This window comes from Notamacropus eugenii, chromosome 5 (genome assembly GCF_028372415.1).
Source record: "Notamacropus eugenii isolate mMacEug1 chromosome 5, mMacEug1.pri_v2, whole genome shotgun sequence".
In the NCBI taxonomy this organism is placed as follows: Eukaryota; Metazoa; Chordata; class Mammalia; order Diprotodontia; family Macropodidae; genus Notamacropus; species Notamacropus eugenii.
Genome location: NC_092876.1, coordinates 99,534,913 through 99,559,873, shown reverse-complemented (window position 1 = coordinate 99,559,873; position 24,961 = coordinate 99,534,913). Strand labels below are relative to the sequence as shown.

Sequence of the window (24,961 nt, the reverse complement as noted above, 5' to 3'; positions counted from 1 at the left end):
ATGAGAAAAGCTTCAAATGAGTCAAATAATGTATCTTGCATTCTTACTAATATTCTGGTTTCTGCTGTGTTTTTTCATGTGTGATTTCAGATTCAGAGAAATAACATGGCATAAAACATGGCTCAGTTCTACTACAAAAGGAATGTCAACGCTCCCTACAGAGATCGCATCCCTCTTCGAATTGTAAGAGCAGAATCTGAACTCTCACCATCAGAGAAAGCTTATTTGAATGCTGTGGAGAAAGGAGATTATGCCAGTGTCAAGAAATCCCTGGAGGAGGCAGAAATTTATTTTAAAATCAATATTAACTGCATTGATCCCCTTGGAAGAACTGCTCTCCTCATTGCAATTGAAAATGAGAACCTAGAGCTTATTGAATTACTGCTAAGTTTCAATGTGTATGTTGGAGATGCTCTATTACATGCCATAAGAAAGGAAGTTGTGGGGGCTGTGGAGCTGCTTTTAAACCACAAGAAACCTAGTGGAGAAAAACAGGTATGTGCAGAATTACCGCCATTAATCATGAGTTTTCCAAGTGAGATTCTGTAGATGTTTAAGTACATAATGATCTTAAGGACTATAATAGTGCAATATGAGCTATTAGACATGAATATTCTTGTGTGTGTGTGTGTGTGTATGTATACATATATATGTGTATATATAAATATATGTACTTTGATGCATCTGTGATTTTGTTTGAATGTATATGAACACGTAGATGCAGCCTTCCACTTTTGCAGATCACAACAGACACTTGCCTTCGATTCTTTGCAAATCACAGCCATGTTTTCTCATATATTCAATACAGGGAGTCTATTAAATGTTCTGGGAGTATTCCTCTTTGTCAGTCTCTTGACATTCTATAGATACAAATGGAGAAAGTATGTCATCTGCAAGATATCCATTGCTTTTGCCTCATGGTTTGCCCACCTTATTTTACTAGTCATTCATCTATGATGACAAACTTTGCACTGCTGCATCTGAACAACTCTCCATTGATAATATGTTACAGTTTATTTTTTTTACTACCATGAATCTCTTTGTTGCCCTTAGAATGACCAAAACTTTTATTCTTCCAAGATCACTGTATTACATGACTCAGTCTTAGATTATCATTATTTTTATTATTTTTATTATTATTTATCATTATTATTTAAAAGAAAAATGTAGCTTTCAATAAAATGAATGCTCTTCAAGGTCAAAGACTGCTTTCATTTTCTTTTATTCCCAGGACTTTGAACATGTGTTTAATCATTTTCAATCATTCCTACTCTTTATGATCACATCTGGAGTTTTCTTGGCAAAGACACTGGAGTGGTTTGCAGTTTCCTTTTCATACAACTGAGAAAGCTAAAGGAAACAGGTTGATTTGCCCTGGGTCTTACAACTAGTAAGTGTCTGAGGACAGATTTGAACTCAAGAAGATGAGTCTTCCTAACTCCAGGCCTGGCATCCTATTCATTGTGCCACCTAGCTCCCCTCCCCCCAAAAGAGTCTGTGGTAGATTGCCATTTCTTTCTCTAGTTCATTAAGGCAAACAGAGGTTAAGTGATTTGCCCAGGGTCACATATCCGATAAGGGTCTGGAGACTAGATTTGGACTCAAAGCCTAACACTCTATCCACTAAGCCATTTAGTTGCCTTGAGCAAACTCAGTGCTGAATCAAACATGGGCCCTTGTTTCAAGGAGAAGCTTGCAATCATTGAATATACCCATTGCCACTTCCCTATTCTCTCCTATCACTCATTAACTCCTTTGAGATTAATGATATTCATATAATTTATAATCATTAATGCTATTTATATCACCAAATCAAAATCCTGGTGGTTGCTGTCTATTGACTTCCAGGTCATTCTCCTTTCTTCCTAATTGAGTTTAGTACATGGCTCATTTTTCTCTCACTCCAAATCCTGATATCGTACTAAGAGACTATAACATACATATTTGACTGTCAAAACCCTAACCTCCTCTCTTGCCATTACTTGTTCCTTCATCTCACTTCAGCCACATAGAAAGATGGTCATATCTTTGGTCTTGGCATCAAGCATAAATGTCCACCTTCACATTCAATAATTCTGAAATTTTTTATCCAAACATAGCACCTCCCCTTTTGCCTTTCCTTACCAAACTCTAATCTATGTCTCCATTATGATCTCTAATCTCTAGACTGTTCAATTTATTTCCAGGGCATATTCCTTACACTAGTGCTAGTCTCTCCTCTTTTCTCCATCTTGACTCCTTGGTAAGCTAATTCAATTCCATACTGTCTTCTTCTCATAAACCTCTAAGTCCCTTATGATTTCACCTATTACTCCCTGCCAAAACTCAGCTTTGAATCATTCCAACCATTTGCCACCTTTGTTCCTGTATCTATATTATCTGCATCTATGTGTACATATGTATGTAGGTATGTATGTATGTGTGTAAACATGCACACACACACACATTTCTGAACAAAAAAAAGGAGAAAACCATACAACTCTTCTGACTGGGGCCACTAAAATTTATATTACACAACATCAGTACTGTGTAACCCTTCTATACCTGCCTTATCAACTCACTATCCCACTTTCTATAATGTCTTTCCATCTCTCATCAAACCTCTTATGGCTTCTCCTTCCAATCATCTCAACTGAGAACTCTTCCATATTTTACAGAAAAATTGAAGTCATTCACCAAGAGCTCCCTCTTTTCACTCTTCCTCATTTTATATCTCTCAGATGCTCCCTGCTATTTCTTTCTCTGTCTCATGTCATGAGGTGGCCTTTCTTCTTACCAAAGTTAGCCCCTCTACCTGTTCAAGTGATCCCATTCCTTCCTGTCTCCTCCACCAGATTGCTCCCTCTGTCACAGCCATTTTTGCTTATTTTTAATCTTTCCCTCTACTGGCTTTATTTCCTGCTGCCTACAGTCATGCTCATTTCTCTCCTATTCTGAAAAATATCTTCACTTGATCCTTCCATCCCACTAACTCTAGTCTGGTATCTCTTCTGCTTTTTGTGGATAAACTCATTGAAAAGGCCATCTATAATATGTAACTCCACTTTTTGTCCTCTCACTCTCTTCCTAACTCCTTATAATCTGACTTCTGACCAAAATTCTGGCTAATCTGGCATTCCACCAAAATTATTCTCTGCCAAGGTATCAGCAACAGCTTCTTACTTATTAATATATATATATATGCATATATATATATATATATATATGTATTTTAAAGTTCATGGATCCCAAGTTAAAAACTTTGTCTAGACTACGCTAATTTTACTTTATTTTTGTCTAATGATTATTCTTATATAATAAGGACAACTACAACTTGGTCTGAATGAGTTTGGAAATATTTGGGCCACTTTTGCCACATACTCCAAACCATATCTCAGTCATACAATTATGCATGACTTAACACTTTCAATATCTTTCCTATCAGCAAGATAGGAATAGAAATTATTTTCCCAGTAGTGGTGATAAAAACATTGAACATTTGCTTGTACTGTGGTCAACAGGATGCTATAGATTGTCATAGAATAATGGTTTGCTTTAGGACAATGACCAATAGTACAGACAGAAGAGAAAGATTAAACTAAATTTTAGGACTTACTAATAATATAACATATTTTCTCTATTTTCCAAATTGATATTCACCTATGGATTTCCATAATTCTTAAAAATGATTTGTTTCTCTCAAACAAGCCAACATCATTTGTGTTTGCTATGGTAATTGGGCATCTGGGAAAAAATATTTGCTATTATGAGAGTTTGCCTTGGAAGAAGTTCATCTACTGAGCTAAATTCTGTTCTCAGAAATAAGTGCTGGCACCTTGAAGGCATTTCGTCTGAATCCCTATAATTAATCAAAGACACTAAAGGTTTGGATCTGTCAGGAATCTGAAAGATTCCAGACCATGTGTGTATCTGTTCAATTTCTTTCATGTCTTGCCTCTTAGCCAGGCATTCCTTTTCTATTTGTACATTCCTAGTTTCCACTTAAGTTAAGTTGGAAGGGGAGGGGAAGTACCATGTCTTTTTAGTTGACCTTTGTAATCCTGAAACAATGATTCACACGCTTCATTCTTGTTGGCATATTGGCATGGAAATGATAACGTGACAATAGGAGATGCTTTTGGCATAACACACACCATGGTTTCCCAGTGTTTAGGGATACCCAGTAGAGTTTAACAGTTCATCTGTTCATAACAGCCGAAGAGATATTTTTGCCGTTTTAGAGTGATATGGACCCTTCTGGCAATTTGGTGAACCTTATAGACAGAATGTTTTTCAAAATAATTTTTTGAGATGAATAAAATAAAATATAGGGGGTTAAAAAGAGAATTAATTCTATCAAAATATAGTTACATATATACATATATATGTATATATATATATATATGTATGTATAATTATGTATCCATTTAAATCTATCCATGTATCCTCTGGACATTCATGGACTTCATATATTATTAATAACCTCTTTCTTCCATAAGTAACCTAGGTAGTAATTCAGAAATGCTATTTGGTGATTATTTTTAGTCATATACTTAGAAGATACTGTGTTTCAAGAAGATAAGCTCTGTCATTCCAGTGTCTTCAATAGTTAATTCATTTATTTCAAAAGTACACGAATTCTCACTTCTCTCCAACACACACACACACACACACACACACACAAATGTTTTACTATCAAGTATGCTGTAACATTTAAGATCCTTTCATGGCCATTTCAAGTGATTCTACTTCATGTCATAACTAAAAATAGCATTCAAACTTACCCTGTGAAGCCCTGAAAAACATCAAGCAGTTCCTTTTGTTGTTCACTTTTGTGGGGCCTTCAGATATCAGCAGATAGACACTGAAAGCAGTAATTGTCAAATCGGGAAATAAACGTTGTCTAAGAAGCCTTCAAAGGAGTAAAACAATCCCAAGATTGAAAAAAAAAAAACAACCCACATTAAGGTCTTTTTAGTAGAAAGTACTTCTCTAGGAAGATATCTAAAGGAGAATAACGCTTTTACAAAATTATCACAAGTAAGATTCCACAATAATTTTCTCCCCTAGTATTCTTTCTTTTCTTTGATAGAAAAAGTGTGTTACCCTGAAATCTGTTATTGACTTTCACAAATAATGTATCAGCATGTCTCTGTGTTTTATTAATAGGAGATAGTATTACTTGTACTTTTAGATTATTGTTATTAGTTTTGAATATAGAACACTATAGGTATTCCTACATTGAGCTTCCTTTGTCAGCTTTACTAAGGTTTTAATTACTCAGTTAAAAATTCACATAAAATTGATCGGCAACCTCTTTTCAATGTGTAATAAACCTTTCTTTTTAAGCATGACGATGTCAAGAAAATGCTTTACTTTTGCGTGGCAATTGAATAATATTATTTAAATTATATGTCAACTCTTAGGAAGTACTATAATCCATCACAGTAAAATTTATTGACTACTTAAGGGCTCCTTATTCTTTCATTGTAAATGAATAAATTAGTATTTCATATTTCTTGTATAGCAGTTCCTCAAGTTTTTGTTGAGTGTTTGTCTAGTGCCTTTCATGTAGTGGGAGCACAATTTATGTTTATTAAATGAATGAATCTCTTTTTTGTTAGATTTAATGGCATTATGTAATTAGTTAGATTATAACAAGATTTACATTCTTTCTTGGAGCTGCTTTCTATCCAAGAGGGAGCTATGTTATCTTTCTGTGAACCTTTCTATCGATTCTTTTCTTAGTGGGAATACTAAGGGTGACTTCTTAGATTTTTTTGACATTAATTGGTAGGTTACCTAACTTTTCATTATTTCTATGTAATGGATTTTATTCAAGTCATTTGAGGTCATTTCTAATTTTTATTGTAGCTTATTCAAAAAGTCCACATAAGAATTTGAAGTTGTTTCTTAAATTATTCTTGTGGGGTATATGCTAAGTCATAGAGTATCTACATAGGGTATTCTGTATTGGGTTATCTGTAATAAAACTGTTTGAATGGTTAACTTAAATAACCTACCTTTAAGTGGCACTTGGCAATGTTTTATAGGTAGGAGAGTTCACCTATTATAATGGAATTTAAAAATATTGGTCAAGTTAAGGTATATGACATCCTTTACATTTAAAAATTAAGATTAAAAGTCGCAAGTTCCTAATTCTTATTTCTCCTTTACTCTTCATTTTTATTATGTAAACAAATCCAGACTTTCAAAATATCTCTGAATTTTCCACTTTCTGTTTATTCCTATTGTGACTCCTTAATAGGATTCTATCATTTAAGGTAATCTGCCATTGGCTACTGGAATAATGTTCTCATAACAGAGTTTACCAAGTCATTCACTATTCAAGAATTCTTTCCTTCCTCCCTCCCTGAGCAAGCCACTTAATTTCTCTTTTGTCTTTTTTTACATACTTTATTTATTTTTCAGTTTTCAGCATTCACTTCCACAACAATATGAATTTGAAATTTTCTCCTCATCTCTCCCCACAGCCCACCACAGAACAGCATGCACCCCATCTACCCCTACCTCTAGTCTGTCCTCCTTTCTATCCACTCCCCTCTTCTTCCATTCCCTCCACTCTATTTTTCTGTAGAGCAAAATAGATTTCTATGCCCCATTGCCTGTACATCTTATTTCCCAGTTGCATGCAAAAACAGTTTTTAAATTCATTTTTAAAGCTTTGAGTTCCATATTCTCTCCCTTCTTCCCTCGCCACCCACCCTCATTGAGAAAGCAAGCAATTCAGAATAAGTCATGCATGTGTAGCCATGCAAAGCATTTCCATAATAGTCATGTTGTGAAAGACTAACCACATTTCCTTCTGTCCTGCCCTGCCCTCCGTTTATTTCATTCTCTTCCCTTATCTGTACCCCTACAATAATGTTTGTTTCTGATTATCCCTTTTCCCAATTTTCTGTCCCAATTTTCTGTTCCCTCTCCTATCCCCTTCCCCCCTGCCTTCCTGCAGGGTAAAATAGATTTCCATACCCAATTGACTATGTATTCTTTCCTCCTTAAGTCAAATCCCTTGAGAGTAAGGCTCACTTATTCGCTTTCATCTCTCTCCTCTTCCCTTCCATGGTAAAAGCTCTTTCTTTCCTCTTTTATGTGAGACGATTTGTTGCATTCAACCTTTCCATTTCTCTTACTCCTAGTACATTCCATTCAACAGTAAACTTTACTTTTTAGGTATTCTCCCTTCATATTCAGTTCAACCACATATACCCATGTACATATACATACCTACACAAATAGTGTGTGTGTGTGTGTGTGTGTATAAACATATGTGTATACATACACAAATATGTATATATGTATATCTATATATATTCTCTCTAACTACTCTAACAATGAAAAAAGGTCTCATGAGTTACAAATATCATTTTTACATGTGGGAATGTAAAGAGTTCAACTTTAATAAGTTCCATAAGGTTTCTCTCTCCTGTTTACCTTTTCTTGTTTCTCTTGATTCTTGTTTTTGAAAGATTTTCTATTCAGCTCTGTTCTTTTCAGCAAGAGTACTTAGAAGACCTCTATTTCACTGAAATTCCATTTTTTCCCTGAAGTATTATACTCAGTTTTGCTGGGTAGGTGATTCTTGGTTTTAATCCTACCTCCTTTGATCTCTGGAATATAATATTCCAAGTCCTTTGATCCCTTAGTATAGAAGCTGCTAAATCCTGTGTTGTCCTGATTGAATTTTCACAATGCTTGAATTATTTCTTTCTGGCTCCTTGTAATATTTTCTCCTTCACCTAGGAACTCTGGAACTTGGCTACAATATTCCTATGAGTTTTTCTTTTGGGATCTCTTTCAGGAGGGGATCAGTGAATCTTTTCCATTTCTATTTTACCCTCTGGTTCTAGAATATCAAGGCAGTTTTCCTTTATAATTTCTTGGAAAATGATGCCTAGGCTCTTTTTCTGATCATGGTTTTCAGGTAGACCAATAATTTTGAAATTATCTCTCTTGGATCTATTTTCCTGGACAGTTGTTTTTCCAGCAAGATAGCTCACATTGTCTTCTTTTTTTTCATTCTTTTGTTTTTTTTCAATTTCTTGATTTCTCATAAAGTCATTAGCTGATGGATGCTCCATTCTCATTTTTAAAGAACTATTTTCTTCAGTGAGCTTTGAGACCTCCTTTTCCATTTGTCCATTTCTGCTTTTTCTCAGTTGCTACCTGAATCTCTTTTGTCATTTGGGTTAGTCTATTTTTAAAGGTGTTATATTCTTCAGCATTTTTTGATCTCCTTTAGCAAGCTATTGGCTCGTTTTTCATGATTTTTTTGTATTGCTCTCATTTCTCTTCCCAATTTTTCCTCTGCTTCTCTTACTTATAATGATCGTAGCACTTATAACTTTTTAACTTATATTATGTCTATTCATATACATAAATTTCAGTCGTTGAATTCTAAGCTACTTGACTACAAGGACCTTATTTGAGTTACCTTATTATCCTCCATAATACCTAAGACAGTACCTTGAGCATTGGAGCTGACTATTACATGGTTCACTTTGATTCAATTTATAAACATCTTTTGAAAATGAAAATGAAAATTAATCAATAAATCTATTTAAAAAGCATTTAAGTTCCTTATGTGTGCTAGACCATGAGTTCTGTGCCAGATTTTATGTAATTTAGTATAAATAACTCATTCATTGGTCAGCCTAGTAAGAGCTAGTTCAACCTCATCTGATTTTATGCTCTTTTTTTCCTGAAGATCATATCCCTGAAATTATGAAATCTTCAACAATAACTGTGACTCACTTAGCTACTATGAGAACTAATCTCAAAGATTACCAAAAAGCAGTAGAACTAGAGCATTGTATCTAATGATCCTCTCTTCCCTCTTAGATTCTCTTTCTAAGGTAACTCTATGAAAAGACGGTGAGAAAATACATTCTTCCAACCTCTTCATAATCAGCACTATGTCAACAGAAGTAAACTTAAGCTATGTTCTAATCATTTCTTATATGATATATCCTTTTATCTGGGAAATCAGGAAGAGTTGCAGAAAATTATGAAACCTCCTTTCATCCAGTAGCAAGTACAAGTGAGTTATTAAGGTGACCTTTCAGAGACCTTCACAGAAAGAAGGGGAATATGCTATAATGAGTGGCAGTCAATATGAAATTTTCTATTGGTGTGTCTTCTGAAGCCACCAATATGCCTAACTCCATGTAGCAGAAAATGAAAGCATTTAAAGGTAGCTATAATATGGGTAAGATTGTAGGGGTGCAAATCACTGGAAAAATGGCCATCATTAAAACCTCAAACAATTCTCTCTTGAGAGGGTACATTTTAAAGTAAATGAATTTGCTGTATTATTAGTTACTTTAGGGTGACTTGGTCTTTTGAATAGTAAAATAATGGGCTATTATAATCTTTGCACCTTTGGCTCTTTGCTTCCTTACTAAAACCAGCCAATTATAGACAATCAATCACTCCATGCCATTTTTTCTCAATATTGCTTTTCAGCATAAAGCCTTTGTCATGAAAATCAAATGTATTGAATTTGTTTGAAGCCTGTCACAGTCAAAAGCTATTAGCTCCTTCTGGGAACTTAGCAACCCAGATAGGAAACACAAATCATCCCCTCTTAGCATTGATTTAATGCTTTTACTTGAAAAAAAATGAACATGAAAATGGTTTGCCTGCAAAAGAAGATTAATTTTCCTATTTGATAAGTAGGGACATTGAGGCATGGAAAGGGCTACTAGAAATAGAAATGGTTTCAGCTGTGTTTGTCATTTACATATTACTTCTTGGTAGTCATTAACTTAGTTCCTATTATCAAGGAAGTTAGATGATGAAGTGGATAGAGTGATGGGTCTGTAGTCAGGAAGGTGCATCTTTCTGATTTTGAATCTGGTCTCAGAAACTTACTAGCTATATGACCCTGAGTAAGTCACCTAACTCTGTTTGCCTTAGTTTCATCATCTATAAAATGAGCTGGAGAAGAAAATGCCAAACTACTCCAGTATCTTTGCCAAGAAAACCCCAAATTGGGCTCACAAAGAGTTAGACATGACTGAACAACCACACTACTGTAGGATGAGGTAAAACTGTACCATGACAGCAGTAATCACTGAATTCTTATGATGTCTAGCCCCATCATCATCATCATCACCACCACCACCATCACCATCATCATTATAATCTCTCTCTCTCTTTCTCGCTCTTTCTCTCCTTTTCTCTCTCTCTGTGTATATAAACATATATTTATAACTATATAGAAATATACTCCTAACATATTATGAGAGTAAGGCTTACATTTTCTCTATTATTATTATATTTTCTATAAATTGGAATTTTCCCATCTTCCTTTATAAAGAAAACAGTGTGTCTCTTCAAGTATTTTAGCTTAATCCATTTTGAAATGAAGCTACTCCCACCCTACCCACCTCCAGCTTTCTTACATTAACCCTTGAGTCCTGCCCTCTCCAGGTTATTATTCCTTTGTCTCCTTTTGAAACCTTGATTATTTATTATTCTTTCTTGCTTTTCTCTAGTTCATTATTCCCCTCTTTTTTCCCTCATTCACTTAAAAAGTCAAGTAGAATTCCACTGTATCCTTTCTCTAATTTAAAGTTGGCTCCTTATTAAGTCTGCATATCACTCACTTCCTTTCTTTAATCCTTAACAGTTTCACTGTACCTAATCAGGTAGGGAAGACCTATTAAAACTCTTGGTAGTGGAAGAAAAAAGAAGCAGGGCTAAAGAATGAGGTGGAGACATGATAACAAAGAATAGTTATATTCTTTTTTCATCATTGTGTCATCTGTAAATGCTTCTTGAGTGGCTTCTATGTATAAAATACTGGGCAGGGGAAGTATGAGAATAAAAACAGGGTCCCTGCTGTCAAGAATTTACAGTCTAGGCCTTGACTGCAGAGACAGACAAAGAGTGAAAAAAAATCAAGCATTAGCACCAAGTGCTCATTCCCACTCCTATATCTATTAGTTTCCCAGTTGTATTTTTATCCACAGTAGGGGGCATAATTCCTGAGATGTAAATTATACTCTCTGAGATTTTAAAATACAGGAAATAATGATGGGAGATTAGAGAAAATGAAGAGTGAGAAAGTACAAAAATTTGAGAAAGAATCATTGTACTTCTTGGAAAATAGATAAAAATGCATGATTCCAAAGAGACAACATTATATTTTGGTCCATCATCTTTTTCTTTTCGATTGCACTGCATAGACTTTTCATATTAACTCCACGATCTCCTCAAAATTCACTGAATCACCATTAAACGATTTTGACATATATGAATACAAATATTTAGGTCTATCAAAGAAACTCGCAAACATTGCCTAATTTATTCATTCCTCCAAGGTAGGAAATTTTGAAGTAATTAACTTGATCAAAAAATCTAAAATACTAATAATTCACATTTCTGTCACACATTTCATTCAAGGGTTTCATTTTATATAAATAAATTTACCTTTTTTTTTTTTCTTACCAGAATTGGCTTCAATTTGGGCTACCTCTCCTAACTTTGGGCTCATCTTGAACTTCCAACCTCGGAGCAGAATCTTGCAAATTCACCTCCTAATATAAGCTTAGGATAAAGAGTGTTTTCATTTTCTTTCTTTTTTTTTCCTAGTCATTTCAACCATGTTTCCCAAACTATTTTGATCCTTAGATTTTTTAACATATTTGTGGCATTAGGGAGCATTATTCTAATGGGAGAGATAGCATATACTTTTTAAAGTACATACAATGTATATACAATAGAGGTGGAAGGAAATCTCAGAAAGAAGGCATTGAGTGGATAGGTGAATAAACAAGTGGGAAGGCCTTCTACAGAAGGAAGGATTTGAACTGAGTCTTGAAGGAAGGCAAGCAAGCAAGGAGGTGAGAAGGGAGAACATGCTAGTGCTAGGAGTCAGCCAGTGAAAAAGCAAAGAACTGGGAAATATTGTGTGAGGAACAAAATAGTGTCACTCGATGGTAAAATATACTGAGGAAAGTAAAGAGTAAGAAGACTGGAAAGGTAGAAAAGGGCAAGATTATAAAAGACTGTTAAGGTCAAAGCAAACATTTCAGATTTGATTCTGGAAATACCTGGGAACCACTGAAATTAATTGAACAGGAAAGGAGAAGGTGGTGACATTGTGGGAAAATCATTTTGGTGTCAAAGTGGAGTTTATATTGGATTGAGAAAAGATTTGAGGCAAGGACTCTAACCAACTTTAACAGTAATCTGTTGTTGTTCAGTGATTTCTGTTATGTCTGACTCTTTGTGGCCCCATTTGGGGTTTTCTTGGCAAAGATACTGGAGTGGGTTTGACATTTCCTTCTCCAGCTCATTTTCACAGAAGAGGAAACTGAGGCAAACAGGCTTCAGTGACTTGCCCAGGGTCATACACCTGAAAAGTGTATAAGATTTGAACTCAGAAAGAAGAATCTTTCTGACTCTAGGCCCATCACTCTATCCAGTGTGCTACCTACCTACCCCTTACCTGCCCCCTTTAGGTAAGGGGGCAATGCTGATCTATATTATGGTGACAGTTGTGTGCATGGAGAGAAGGAGATATATTTGAAGAATTTTTCAGAGAATGTGCCAACCTGTATTGCTGGAGGGAGAGTTCTTTTGTTTTTTGCTTTCTTCTTTTTTTATTTTGATGTTTGTTTATTTAGTTATTTTTAGTTTTCACTATTCATTTCCACAAAATTTTGAGTTCTCTCTCCCCTCCCCATTTCTCCCCTCCCCCACCCCAAAACCCCATGCATTCTGATTACCCCTTCCCCCAATCTTCCCTCCCTTCTATCACATCCCTCCTTTCCCATATTCCCATCTTCTCTCTTGTAGGGCAAGATAGATTTCTATACACCATTACCTGTATTTCTTATTTCCCAGTTGCATGCAAAAACAATTCCCAACATTTGTTCCTAAAACTTTGAGTTCCAACTTCTCTCCCTACCTCCCTCCCCACTCATACCCACTGAGAAGGTAAAGCAATTCAATATAGCTTATATATGTGTAGTTTTGCAAAAGACTTCCATAATTGTCATGTTGGGTAAGACTAGCTATATTTCCCTCCATCCTATCGTGCCCTCCATTTATTCTATTCTCTCCTTTGACTTATCCTTCCCCAAAGAGTTTACTTCTAATTACTCCCTCCTCCCATTTGCTCTCCCTTCTATCATCTCCCCATACCCACTTCTCCCCTTCTCCCCTACTTTCCTGTAGTGTAAGATAGATTTTCATACCAAATTGAGTGTGTATGTTATAACCTCCTTAAGCCAAATGTAATAAGAGTAAGCTTCATTTTTTCCCTCTCACCTCTCCCCTTTTCCCCTCCTTTAAAAAAGCTTTTTCTTGCCTCTTTTATGAGAGATAATTTCCCCATTCCATTTCTCCCTGTCTCTTCCTAATATATTCCTCTCTCACCCCTTAATTTTATTTTTTTATATATCATCCACTTACCCTGTGCCCTCTGTCTATATTAGTTACAAATATTATCTTTCTATGTAGGAATGTAAACAGTTCAACTTTAGTAAGTCCCTTATGATTTCTCTTCCTGTTTACCTTTTCATGCTTCTCTTGATTTTTGAATTTGAAAGGCAAACTGTCTATTCAGCTCTTGAAAGTCTTCTATATTATTGAATGACCATTTTTCCCCCTGAAGAATTATATTCAGTTTTTCTGAGTAGTTCATTCTTGGTTTAATACTAGTTCCTTTGACTTCTGGAGTATCATATTCCAAGCTAGACCATATTCCCTTCTCCTCTAGGTGAGAGAGCTTTATCACTGACCTTTGAAGTTGTCTTTGGCATTTTTGGGTTGAGAAATCTGGGATTCCCTGCCACAACCTGCTCTGGTCCTGTCCCCGCTGCTGAGTCGTGCTCTGCTTCATGCCCAGTGTGATAGATCTTTCCTGTCAGCCTTCCAGGCTGCCTTGGGCTGGAAATCTCTTTCACTCTGTCGTCTCATGGTTTCTGCTGCTCTATAATTTGTTCAGAGCCGGTTTTTATAGGTATTTTATGAGTTATGGGGGGAGCTTCTACAGGACTGTCCTTTTACTCCATCATCTTGGCTCTGCCTTGGAAGTGTTCTTTTCTAGGAAACTTCACATACCAATGAAATCATAGCTCCAAATCACAGCTCTTATCCCTAACTCCTCCTGCCTCATTCCCTGGGGTATCAACTCCATATGGATAAATAGCATTGAGTGAAAGAGTAGAACAAGCCACAATTGCTTCCAGATACTTTGTGCATGAAATGGCATCCCCTAAACTCTGTTGTAACATTGATTTATTGTACTGAGATTTAGAGAAAGTTTGCTGCCAATGGCTCTCTAGGTCACTATGCACAGTAATGATTCAGTGAATTCAAATGCAAGATAGAAAGTGACAGGATTAGAAGAGATTTCTTTCTCCTCTATGTTTGGAGAGTTTACACTTTAGAATGAATTGTAAATGGCAGAATATTGCTTATTTTTTGGTCTTGTTCTGAACAAGGTCATCATTAGTTTTCAAATTTTGGCTAGGTTCAGTCTGACTTACCATCTTCCTCAAGCCAGATTCACAGAGATGAAATGGACCTCAGGGACTATCTAGATCAACCCATAAGTGTACAAGAATGATTTCTACTACAAATCCAATTAGTGATTTCACAGTCTTTACCTGAAGACATGAAAGATCTTCAAGTGAAAGAAAACCAATTATTTCTGGAGGCAATTTTTTCCCCTTTTTTTTGAGTAGTTCTTACTGTTGGGCATCTATTATTTCCACAGGGTCTTTATCTGCCTTTCTCCAATTTTTACCCAACCCTCTTAGTTCTATCGTAGACTGAGGGCCAAGTCTACTTAATCCATTCAAATATTTGAAGACAATTATCTTTCCCTCTGCACTTGATTTGGCAGTTCCAAGAAATATATTTCTCCCATTCTATAGCTGTTTCTCTACCATATGACATCTCAACTGAATTTCCATCTCCCAGTAAAAGGCTGGCTGATCAGTAAGAAATCATTACTTTTAGCTGCCCCCAGCAATTCTATCATGCCGTCTCCCTGCCATGCCATCTATGACCTTCACTCTCCTCTAAATTTCCACCTCTTGCTTTAGGATCAGTAACCAAGTAATTACTATCATTGCTTATGGAAAGCAGAATGTTCCATGATGTCTCTCTGGGAATAATGTTATTTTAATTTTATTGCCATGGTCCATCCATGAGCACTGAAAATTCCTGAAACTATATAAATTGTTTATCTCTTGAAGGAGCACTCTGTATTTGATTCCATTTAAGTCCTTTACGTGCAGTTTAGTAGATTGATTTCCCAGATATTTTATGCATTTGTAGTTATTTGGAATTTCACTTCACTTTCTATTATTGATGAAATTCTGTTATTGTTATACAGAAAGGCAGTTAATTTTTGAGGGTTTATTTTATGACTTGTGATTTTAATGAACTTATTTTCTTTGCATATTATCTTTGTCTATTATCTTTGTTGATTCCTTAGGATTTCCCAAGTAAACCATCCTACCAACAGCCAATAGTGGTAGTTTTAACTCTTCTTCACTTATCCTTATCACATTAATTTCTTTTATTTGTCATCAATATTTCTTGAATTTCCAGAATTACATCAAATAATAGTAGGTAGAATGGGCATCCTTACTTTATTTTCTGGAAAAGTTTCTAGTGTATCTCCATGGTATATGATGTTTGATTTTAATTTTGCAGATTCTTTTATGATATTCAAAAAGGTCACTTTATGCATACGGGAACAGAGCTGGCTCCAGCAGATGCTGGACACTTTCAGGCTTAGTGAAATACCACCCCTGTGAACTCGTGACCCTCTTCTCCCAAAACACAACGTCCTGTCTCAGTTCCCTCTATTTCTCAGTTCTCTGACCTAACTCTGTTGCTCCTCTGCTGTGCCTTGCTGTTGTGACAGTCGGAGCAGATTTCTTCATTGTATAAGGGAGGCACTGGGGTGGGGGGGGGGGGGGAAGGGGAAGAGGGGACAGTGAAGTACACAGGTGTGTTCTATTACTAAGCCATGGGTCAGCTTGTGCCTCTCTGATCCCTGGAACACCACGCTGGTGGAAAAGGGCATAAAGATTAGCCTTCTCTGTTGTAAACTGATAAAGTTTTTACATTGTTTGAGTTCTTGGTGTTTGAGAACATATAGAGAACTGAAACTGGTTTATTCCTGATGCACAATTATTTTGATGAGCTGTGAGAGGCTTTGACACTTGGAGAAAATATCTAGTCCTTCATCTTGTTGAGCATGTGACCTAAAAAGTCCATACCGTGACATTTCCCCATCCCTTTAATATCACCTATCCCTGGTCACTGCACCCCTTTTTATTCTATCTTCCCTTAAATTCCTTACAGAGAGTTAGCATTATGATGTCTCTCTTTTATATATGTATTTACAGAATTTAGTACAGTTTCCAGAATATAGAAAGAACTTAATAAATGTTCATTGATGCACTTCTCATTTCCAATAAAGTGCATTCTATCAATGCCTGCATTTGGGGCAGTATTATCTCATTATTTCTCTACTGTATCAGAGGAAAAGTACTAGAAATGTAAAAGTGTTTTTATTTTAAAATTAATTCTGACAAAACTCCTGAAGTTTTGCAATTTTATTTTTAATCCTAGAGACCCATTATCATTGTAGGGAGAAAAGATACATATTTTTCTCTCAATATTTAATGAAAGAAAAGGTGAAAAGAGACTTACTTTAAATTTCAATTGCAGGATTTTACACTATTATATACCAGTAGTCCATCGAGTTCAATCATTTGTATCCAACATTTTTGTGAGAAGAAATGGTGTCCTTGCAAAAGTTAATAGTGTATCCAAAGTACTCTAAGTGCTCTATTTTGCTTTCGTATTTGTAGTTTTCTAGCATTAGCATAGGCACTCTTATACAGTCTGGCCTGCTACTTTTTATTTTTATTTTTGCTTCCCACATTTATCAGTTGCCAGAATCTGTCTGTAGACTTCCTGATCATCCAGAAATAATTCACTTATGACACTAAATTTTACCTTCCCACATTCCCATGGTCATAGGGCCTATCCAGCATAATTTTAATTTTGATCATGATTCAATTCAATAACTATTTGCTAAACTGCAATGAAATGAAAATTATATAAAGTCTTCTGGTATTCCATGATCACCAGTTTTTCTTTAATTTTTATTTTTAAAAAAATGTTTAACCACTTGTTGAAATTGGGTAGCCTGATTGTTAATTTTCTTTGGGAAAAGGGGTGATGAAATTTAATCACTGAACCTGCACCATTTCTTTTCATTGCTGTTCCATACTCGTGGAACTCACGTGCTCAAAAGCATCACCTAGCAAGTGCTTTTTTTGGCTATGAAGACAACAAGCAGGAGAATATAGATAAATCAGTGCCCATTAAGCACAATTTCTGCGTGAACATACATTCTGAGATTTCCTGTCTCATCTATGGATAGATGGACAGTGTAATTTTTATTTTTGCAACAATAGTTGGTAGAAGAAATTAAAATGAGTCACCTGATATTTGATAAATAGTCATTTCATTGCCAATTGTCCAAATTACCAATGAATTTGCTTTGGTTCATTTAGAAAATGAGAAAGTTATATTACCTTAGAAAAGAGACAACTGGAGAAAAAGATGTAGGAAAGTTGCAATAGCTATCTTCTAGTATTTGAAGTATTTTCCCCTGGAAGACAGATTTATATTTTTTTTTCTTTTTCTTCTCTACTTGGCTTTAGAAGGCTGAACTAGGGGCAGTTGAAAATTGCAAGAGATTTCAACTTCATATAAGATAAACACTAACACTGAAAACCAGACTAAAATGGAATGAGTTTCCTCTGGAAGGATTGTGTTTCTCTTCTTTTGAAATCTTCATGTGAAGGCTAGATGACCACTTGTTAGGTTGTAGAGGACATGATTGCTCATTAATGGTTCCCCTTCAACTCTGGGATCCTTAGGAAAAACTTTTTAGTAATCAAATAGACGTCTCCTCATGCCATTTTTTTGCCTAATAGCATAACAGAGAATTAACTTTAACGGCTGGCCTTTGCCTTTATTTAGAGTCAAAGGTTCATAAAATGCCTGTACCTGAGTACTAACTGCACTGAAAGAGAGTTATGGGGGCAGGATGTACATCCAGGAAGCTTTGCAACATGTACCTATCAAAGACAACCAAGGAGGACTGGAGAAGGCTGGGGCTCTCTCATCTCTCTGACCCCACTTCACTCCTCACATTGGGCAGGGCACTCAACTCTACCAATAAGGAGAGAGTTCCTATACAAATAGGCTTTGGGATAGAGATTACACTAAAAACTAATTGAATTTCTTGGTTTATTGTTCCTAGAAAGGATATTGATGGGGACTTGTGAGCTGTATTATTAGGAGTAGTCACCCACAGACCTACCTGTAAAGCCTATGACAGTAGTAGCCACCTACTATGGACCCAGACTATGAGTGAAAGTGAAATTAGAGGACTACTGTCTAGTTATATTATTTATAAAATTAAAAATTATTTGTTGTAATAAAATTTTTATTGAAAACAATTTTTAATTATAATTAGCATGAAAATTCTGTATTCTACAATAATCAAATCAAAGAGAAAATTATCCAATCACTTTCAAATGTTAATTATATGTATATAATGTATATGTATATATACACATATAGATATATATACACACATACACATACATATAAATACACATAAATATGTATGTGTATACACATACACACACACACACACATATATTTAACTGCACTGAAAATTTTTGCTCCTTAGGAATGTCCTGGTGATTCCACAAGTATTTCTAAAACTGTATTTGTCACTTACTTATCTATGTGTCATGCCTTGGTATAGTTAGTAAATGGGAAGATTTGAGGGAGTCTTGATGATACTTAACTTCTGACAAATTTTTGGCAGTAACACAGATTTTTTTATTAGCAAAAAAGTGCTCTCCACACAGGAACTTTCCTCTGTTTCATCTTTGTTGTTGTTGTTTAGTCATTTTTGCTTTTGTTTTTCACTTATATCCAACTCTTTGTGACACATTTGGCTTTTCTTGGCAAAGTTACTGCAGTAGTATGCCATTTCCTTCTCTAGCTCATTTTACAGATGAGGAAACTGAGTCAAATGGGGTCAGACTTGCCCAGGATCAGACAGCTGGTAAGTGTCTGAGGTCGGATTTGAACTCAGGAAAATGTGTCTTCCTGACTCCAGCCCAGCACTCTATCAACTGAACCACCTAGCTGCCCCCATTGTAGTTTATAGTTGCTGAATTTACACTACATGCAAACAATGTGTAGTTCTCTCTATATCACAGAGAAAAACTACCATATATAATTTTCAGGTCTTACCTGACTTGGACAATTGAAATCTAATTAGATACCTAAGGAACTAGGTCTTTGTTCTGCTTATCACCATCATCATCATCACCATCATTACCACCATCATCATCACCATCATCATCATCATCATCATCATCATCACCACCACTACCACCACCACCACCACCATCATCATCATCATTTTCTTCTTTTTGCCTGTTCTCCCTGTTAGCAATTTTCATGAATTATAATAAACTAGAAAAGGTACTTCTGTAATCTATTGTCACTTTGGGCAAATCCTTTTCTCTGCTCCAGGCATTTTCCTGGTTCCTCATCTCTGTCTACTGATTTTCCAGGCTTCCTTTAAATTCCAACTGAAATCCCATGCTTTACAAGAAGAATTGCCCAATGAAGATTAATTCTAGTGTCTCCCCTCCCTTAATTATCTCATATTTATCCTATATGTAACTTGTTCGCTTGCTCATTGTGTCTTCTATTAGATTGTGAACTTCTTAAAGCTAGGGATTGTGTCTTTTTTCCCCTTTTTTTTGTTAACTGCAGCTAATATTAATGAGTGCCAGCTGGCACATAGTAGGTGCCTTATAAATGTGTAGTAACTGACTCTTCTTGTGTTTTAATGAATAGAGTTTTTTCTGAAGAAAATAAATTAAGATAAATAAGTTCAAAATCACTGTTCTATATAAAACTAAATATGAAATAGATAAAACAACTTTTAGACAGATTTTATCTGCTCTATTTGCCACATATGAAAACATGTACTTAGATATCATAGAACAACGACTTCTTAATCATGTGAAATGTTTGAAAAGCTAAATCATATTTACCTTAAAAATAAAGCCAGGGATGGAACAACAAATTAATGATGAATATTTCATACCCAAATTATAACATTGTTTCAAGGTAATCTAAGAGATGAATGATTCCAAATTATATTTTCTTTTTTTTATATTTTCATAACTGGAGTTAATAACTCACAGGACATGTAATATATCTGATATTTTTACTATTGCAATATTTATGAAAATACTACAAATTTGGTAGCATTTATCATTCTAGAGAATACTGTAAGTGAATATCAATGTGGCCTAATAACAATGAGATGCAAATATTCTAAACTTTGCTGTTTATTTGAAAGAAATTAAAGTTTAGTAATAATACTTAACATCTGTATGTCATTTTATATTTACAAAGTGATTTGTATACGTTATCTCCTTTGATAATTGAAGTATGTGTTATCAACAGTATTCATACTTAAAATGAGAAAATTGTGTTTCAAAGAGGTCAAACGATGTGTGCAAAATATCAGTTCTAGTAAATTGATGGAGCTAGACCTTGACTTCAGATCTTCTGAGTCCTAGTCTAACATACTGTGCATAGTATGCATGTCACCTCACACAGTCATGGAATCATGGCATTCTGAGAATTGGAAGGGACTTCCATGGCCACCCAACCCAATCTATACCCAAAAGAAACTCTTAATGCCTTTAATAGCCTACCTTTTAGCCACTGCTGGACAGCCTCCAAAGAGGAAGAACCTTAAGATAGTCCATTATATCTTTCAACAGCTCTAATTGTTAAGGAAGTTTTATTCCTGACATCAAGTCTGATTTATCCTTTGCATTTTCCACCCTTTGCTCCTGGCTATGCCTTTTGGATTCCAACAGAACAAGATTAATGCTTTCTCTACATAATAGCCATTCAAGTGCCTGAAAATTATTCTTCAGTTGTCCTCATCTCACAATGACTCAAAACCTCAAAAACAAAGACCGTACTGATTTCACTCCTGTGAACTTTAAAACTTTTCAATACACTTCTTTAAAATCTAGTATCTATAACTGAACTTAATACTCCAGATGAGGTCCACAAAATGCAAAGTACAAGAAAGCTAGCATTCAATTTTTTTTTTTTTTTTTTTTTTTTGTGCCTGGAATTTATGCATCTTTTAGTGGAAGCGATGTTGAGAACCATTAAGTTCCATTTTGAACAGTTGAGTAATGCTGCTGGAAGTTTTCATTGTGATCTCTGTATACAAAACATTTCTCCAGAATATCAAACTCACACAAATTGTAGTGTTGACATAAGTGGTAATGTTCTGTATTAACTAGCATGTTCTCAAATGGGTTGTTGATTCTGTTTATACGTTTGAAGTCTCTGAACAATAGATGCTATGCCCCCAACAATTACACAAGACTTTGAAATGCCTTAGTAAAACAGAAACAGTGAGGCATCCTATTATGGCATAGGTTTGGGCCCTAATAATGTTAGGACAAAAGCACATTTCCTTTCAGGGACTTCTATTATTAACAATGATGACAGAAGGAAAGTCTCTTTGCATAAGAATTCTAGGAAGCAGGTTTTCAAGATGGAAGATAAATTCAGTTGCTTATCTTAGCTACGTAAGACTAAGATCAGCTTTCCATATGGGAATTAAGGTTTAGTAGCTCCCGTTTTTGGTTTTTTTTTTTTCAAATGAATATCAAGAACCAGTCAAGAACCAAGAGAACACTGTACACAGTAACAGCAACAGTGTACAGTGACCAAATTGATAGGCATAGCTCTTCTCAGCAAGGCAATGATCTAAGACAATTCCATAAGACCCACAATGGAAAATTCTATACACATCCAAAGGAAGAACCATGGAGTCTGAAGGCAGATTGAAATGCAGTATTTTTTTTCTTTCTCTTGATTTTTCCCTTTTGTTCTGATTCTTCTTTTACAGCTTGACTACTGTGAAAATATGTCTAACAGTATTATATATGTATAGCCTAAATCAGATGGCAAGCCATCTTGAGGAGGGGGAAAAGGGAGGGTGGGAGAAAACATTTGAAACTCAAAATCTTATAAAAGTGAATATTGGAAATGATCTTTACATGTAATTGAAAAATAAATGAATGAATGAATAAATGAATGAATGAGACAAATAAATAAGTAAATAAAATGCTAAAAGAAGAAAAGGGAACCAGTCAAAGATAAGCAAAACTTCAACATTTCTGTATTTTATTGCCTCAGAATTACTTTGCTCAGATCTCACCCTAATATCACTGAGGCATATTACTAAAAGAACACAAAGGTAATGGAGCAAAAAACAAACAAATAAACAAAAACCTTAATGGAAAGAAGGATAATAAAATTATGCTAAAAGACCCTTATGTAATTTGTGCTTCTGTTTTATACTGAAATGTTGTTATGTAGTATTCCTTTCATCATTTGCATATTTTCATAGTTTATTCCTTTGTGTTCATATAGGTTTTTTGAGTCCTTCACTCTTTTTGTCCTTATTATCATAATCATTTATGTTTGAAGTGTAATTTTTTAAATTTCTGTTATCTAATTTTAATTAATTTATTTGTTTTCAGTTTTCTACAATCACTTCCATATATCTTAGATTTTCCCCATACCTTCCTTACCTTCCTCGCTCCTCCCCACTCCCTCCCCAAGAGGCCATGCAGTCTTATATAGGTTCTACACATGCATTCTTATTAAATACATTTTCACCTGAATCATGTTGCATAGAAGAATTAAAATGAATGGGAGAAACCATGACAACAAAACAAAATATAACACGAGAAAATAGTCTGCTTCATTCTATGTTCCAATTCCAGAGTTCTTTCTCTGGATGTGAGAGGCATTTTTCCTCGAGTCCATTGGGAATTTTTTTAGATCCTTGCATTGCTATGAAGGGCTACGTCTACCAGAAAAATTCCTCACACACTGTGATTGTTGCTGTGTATAAAGTTCTCCTGGTTCTGCTCCTTTCACTCAGCATCAGTTCATATAGGTCCTTCCAGGCCTCTCTGAAGTTTTCCTGTTCATCATTTCTTATAGCACAATAGTACTCCATTACATTCATATACCACAACTTGTTCCACTATTCACCAATTGATGGGCATCCCCTTGATTTCCAGTTCTTGGCCAACACAAAGAAAGCTGCTATAAAGATTTTTGTACATGTGGGACCCTTTCCCATTTTTATGATTTCTTTGGGATACAGTCCCAACACTGATTGCTGGGTCAAAGGGTATGCACATTTTTGCAGCCCTTTGGGTATAGTTCCAAATTGCTCTCCAGAATAACTGGATCAGCTCACAGCCCCACCAACAATGAATTAGTGTTCCAACTCTTGGAAGTGTAATTTTTTTTTTTAAAGAAACTCTCATCTTGAGCTATCTTTCTTTTTATATTATTTGATCATAGGGTGATAGCAGTCTTTTCTGTGAGCTTTCTGACATCTACTTTCCTAAAACTACATGACACATATTAGATTAAGCACAGACTTCTATTAGTCTTAGTATCACAGTCTATAAAAGCATATGGTAATCTTAATTCAAGGTTCTCATTATTTGTTTTTCACTTTATTGGTCAGGATCCAATCCAGAGGAATGATTTTCTTCATTGCTTCCTCAGACTTGTGAGTGATTAAATTGACATCAAGGCAAGTCATAAGCTTATCAAATGCTGTTTTTAGTAGACTGGGATGTACTAGGTATGAGAGGGTTTCATTCATAACTGATGTACAGTTCTAAAAATGCAGAGCTTCTCTCTTTCCTGCTGACTGACATTGGTCATCAGAAATTGGGTATTGAGTCTAGAATGAGGGAGATCTGAGATTAAACCTCACATTAGCCATTTATTAGCTGTGCAACCCTGGACAAGCCACTTTAACTTCTATTTCCCTCAGTTTCCTTATCTTTAAAATGAGGATAATGATATCACCTACCTCCCAGGGTTGTTATAAGGATCAAATGAGAATCATTGTAAAACACTTAGCTTGGTGCCCCAAAATAACAAGCACTATATGAATGCCATCTATTATTATAATTACTATTCTCATTCTTTACTTCTATATTTTCTTGTTAGAGGTTCTGTTTCACTGTTTTCTCCAGTCGCATCACTTAAAACTCAGTTAATCCTACCACAAACATCTGCAATATCTATATCATCTCATGATTTATATGCCACATTAAGATTTCCAGAGCAAGTTCAAGCATTATTATCGTCATTTTACAGATAAGTAAGTTGAGAGAAGACTGACTAGCTTGGGAATCACACAGTCATTAACTGTCAGTGCTAGAATGTGAGCTCAGAATTCATTGATTCCCATGCAGTTTTTCGAGTTTCTTCCTTTTTAGTTAAATGGATAGATGTATTTTCTTTAACCTTTTCTCCTACTTTCCCTTTCATTTCAATTCTTACCCACTTATCTCAGATAAAAGTATTTTTCTTCTCCCTCACCCCCTTCTAGCTTTTCCCTTTTCATTCCATTTGTGAGAAACAGCAACTCTAAAAGTATCTGCTTTTTGTGAGTAGTAGTTGGAGCATATCTGTTTCAAGAAAAAGAAAAATCAGAAGGATTAAAGTTGAATTAAGCAAAATAGCTACTACTATAATTTCCATTTCCCAGAAATCCCTTTCTAAATATCCATAGAATTCTTCATCCACTTCCTTGATTATACTTGTTTTTCCCAAGTGCTTGTATTTAAAAAAAAATCTTTGTTACTGAATTCTATTGATGACCACTTTTGTTAAATTACTACTATTTGAACAATGTCATCCATCTAATATTTTTCATTGTGAATATTTAGAATTTCAGGCTAGTGTATACTGGCTTTTTTTCTATTAGTAAGTAAATGTGTAGAGAATTACA

The 24,961-nt window shown here is 35.1% G+C and overlaps 1 protein-coding gene across 1 annotated transcript in view; it reads left to right on the top strand.

The window, feature by feature from the left end:
* TRPC4 (transient receptor potential cation channel subfamily C member 4) overlaps positions 1-24,961 on the top strand; it is a 268,137-nt gene that overhangs the window by 92,729 nt on the left and 150,447 nt on the right. The window contains exon 2 of the mRNA XM_072610416.1: positions 91-495. Coding sequence (XP_072466517.1) covers positions 118-495 — 378 coding nt within the window. The 5' untranslated portion in view covers positions 91-117. The remainder of the gene's footprint in view (positions 1-90; positions 496-24,961) is intronic.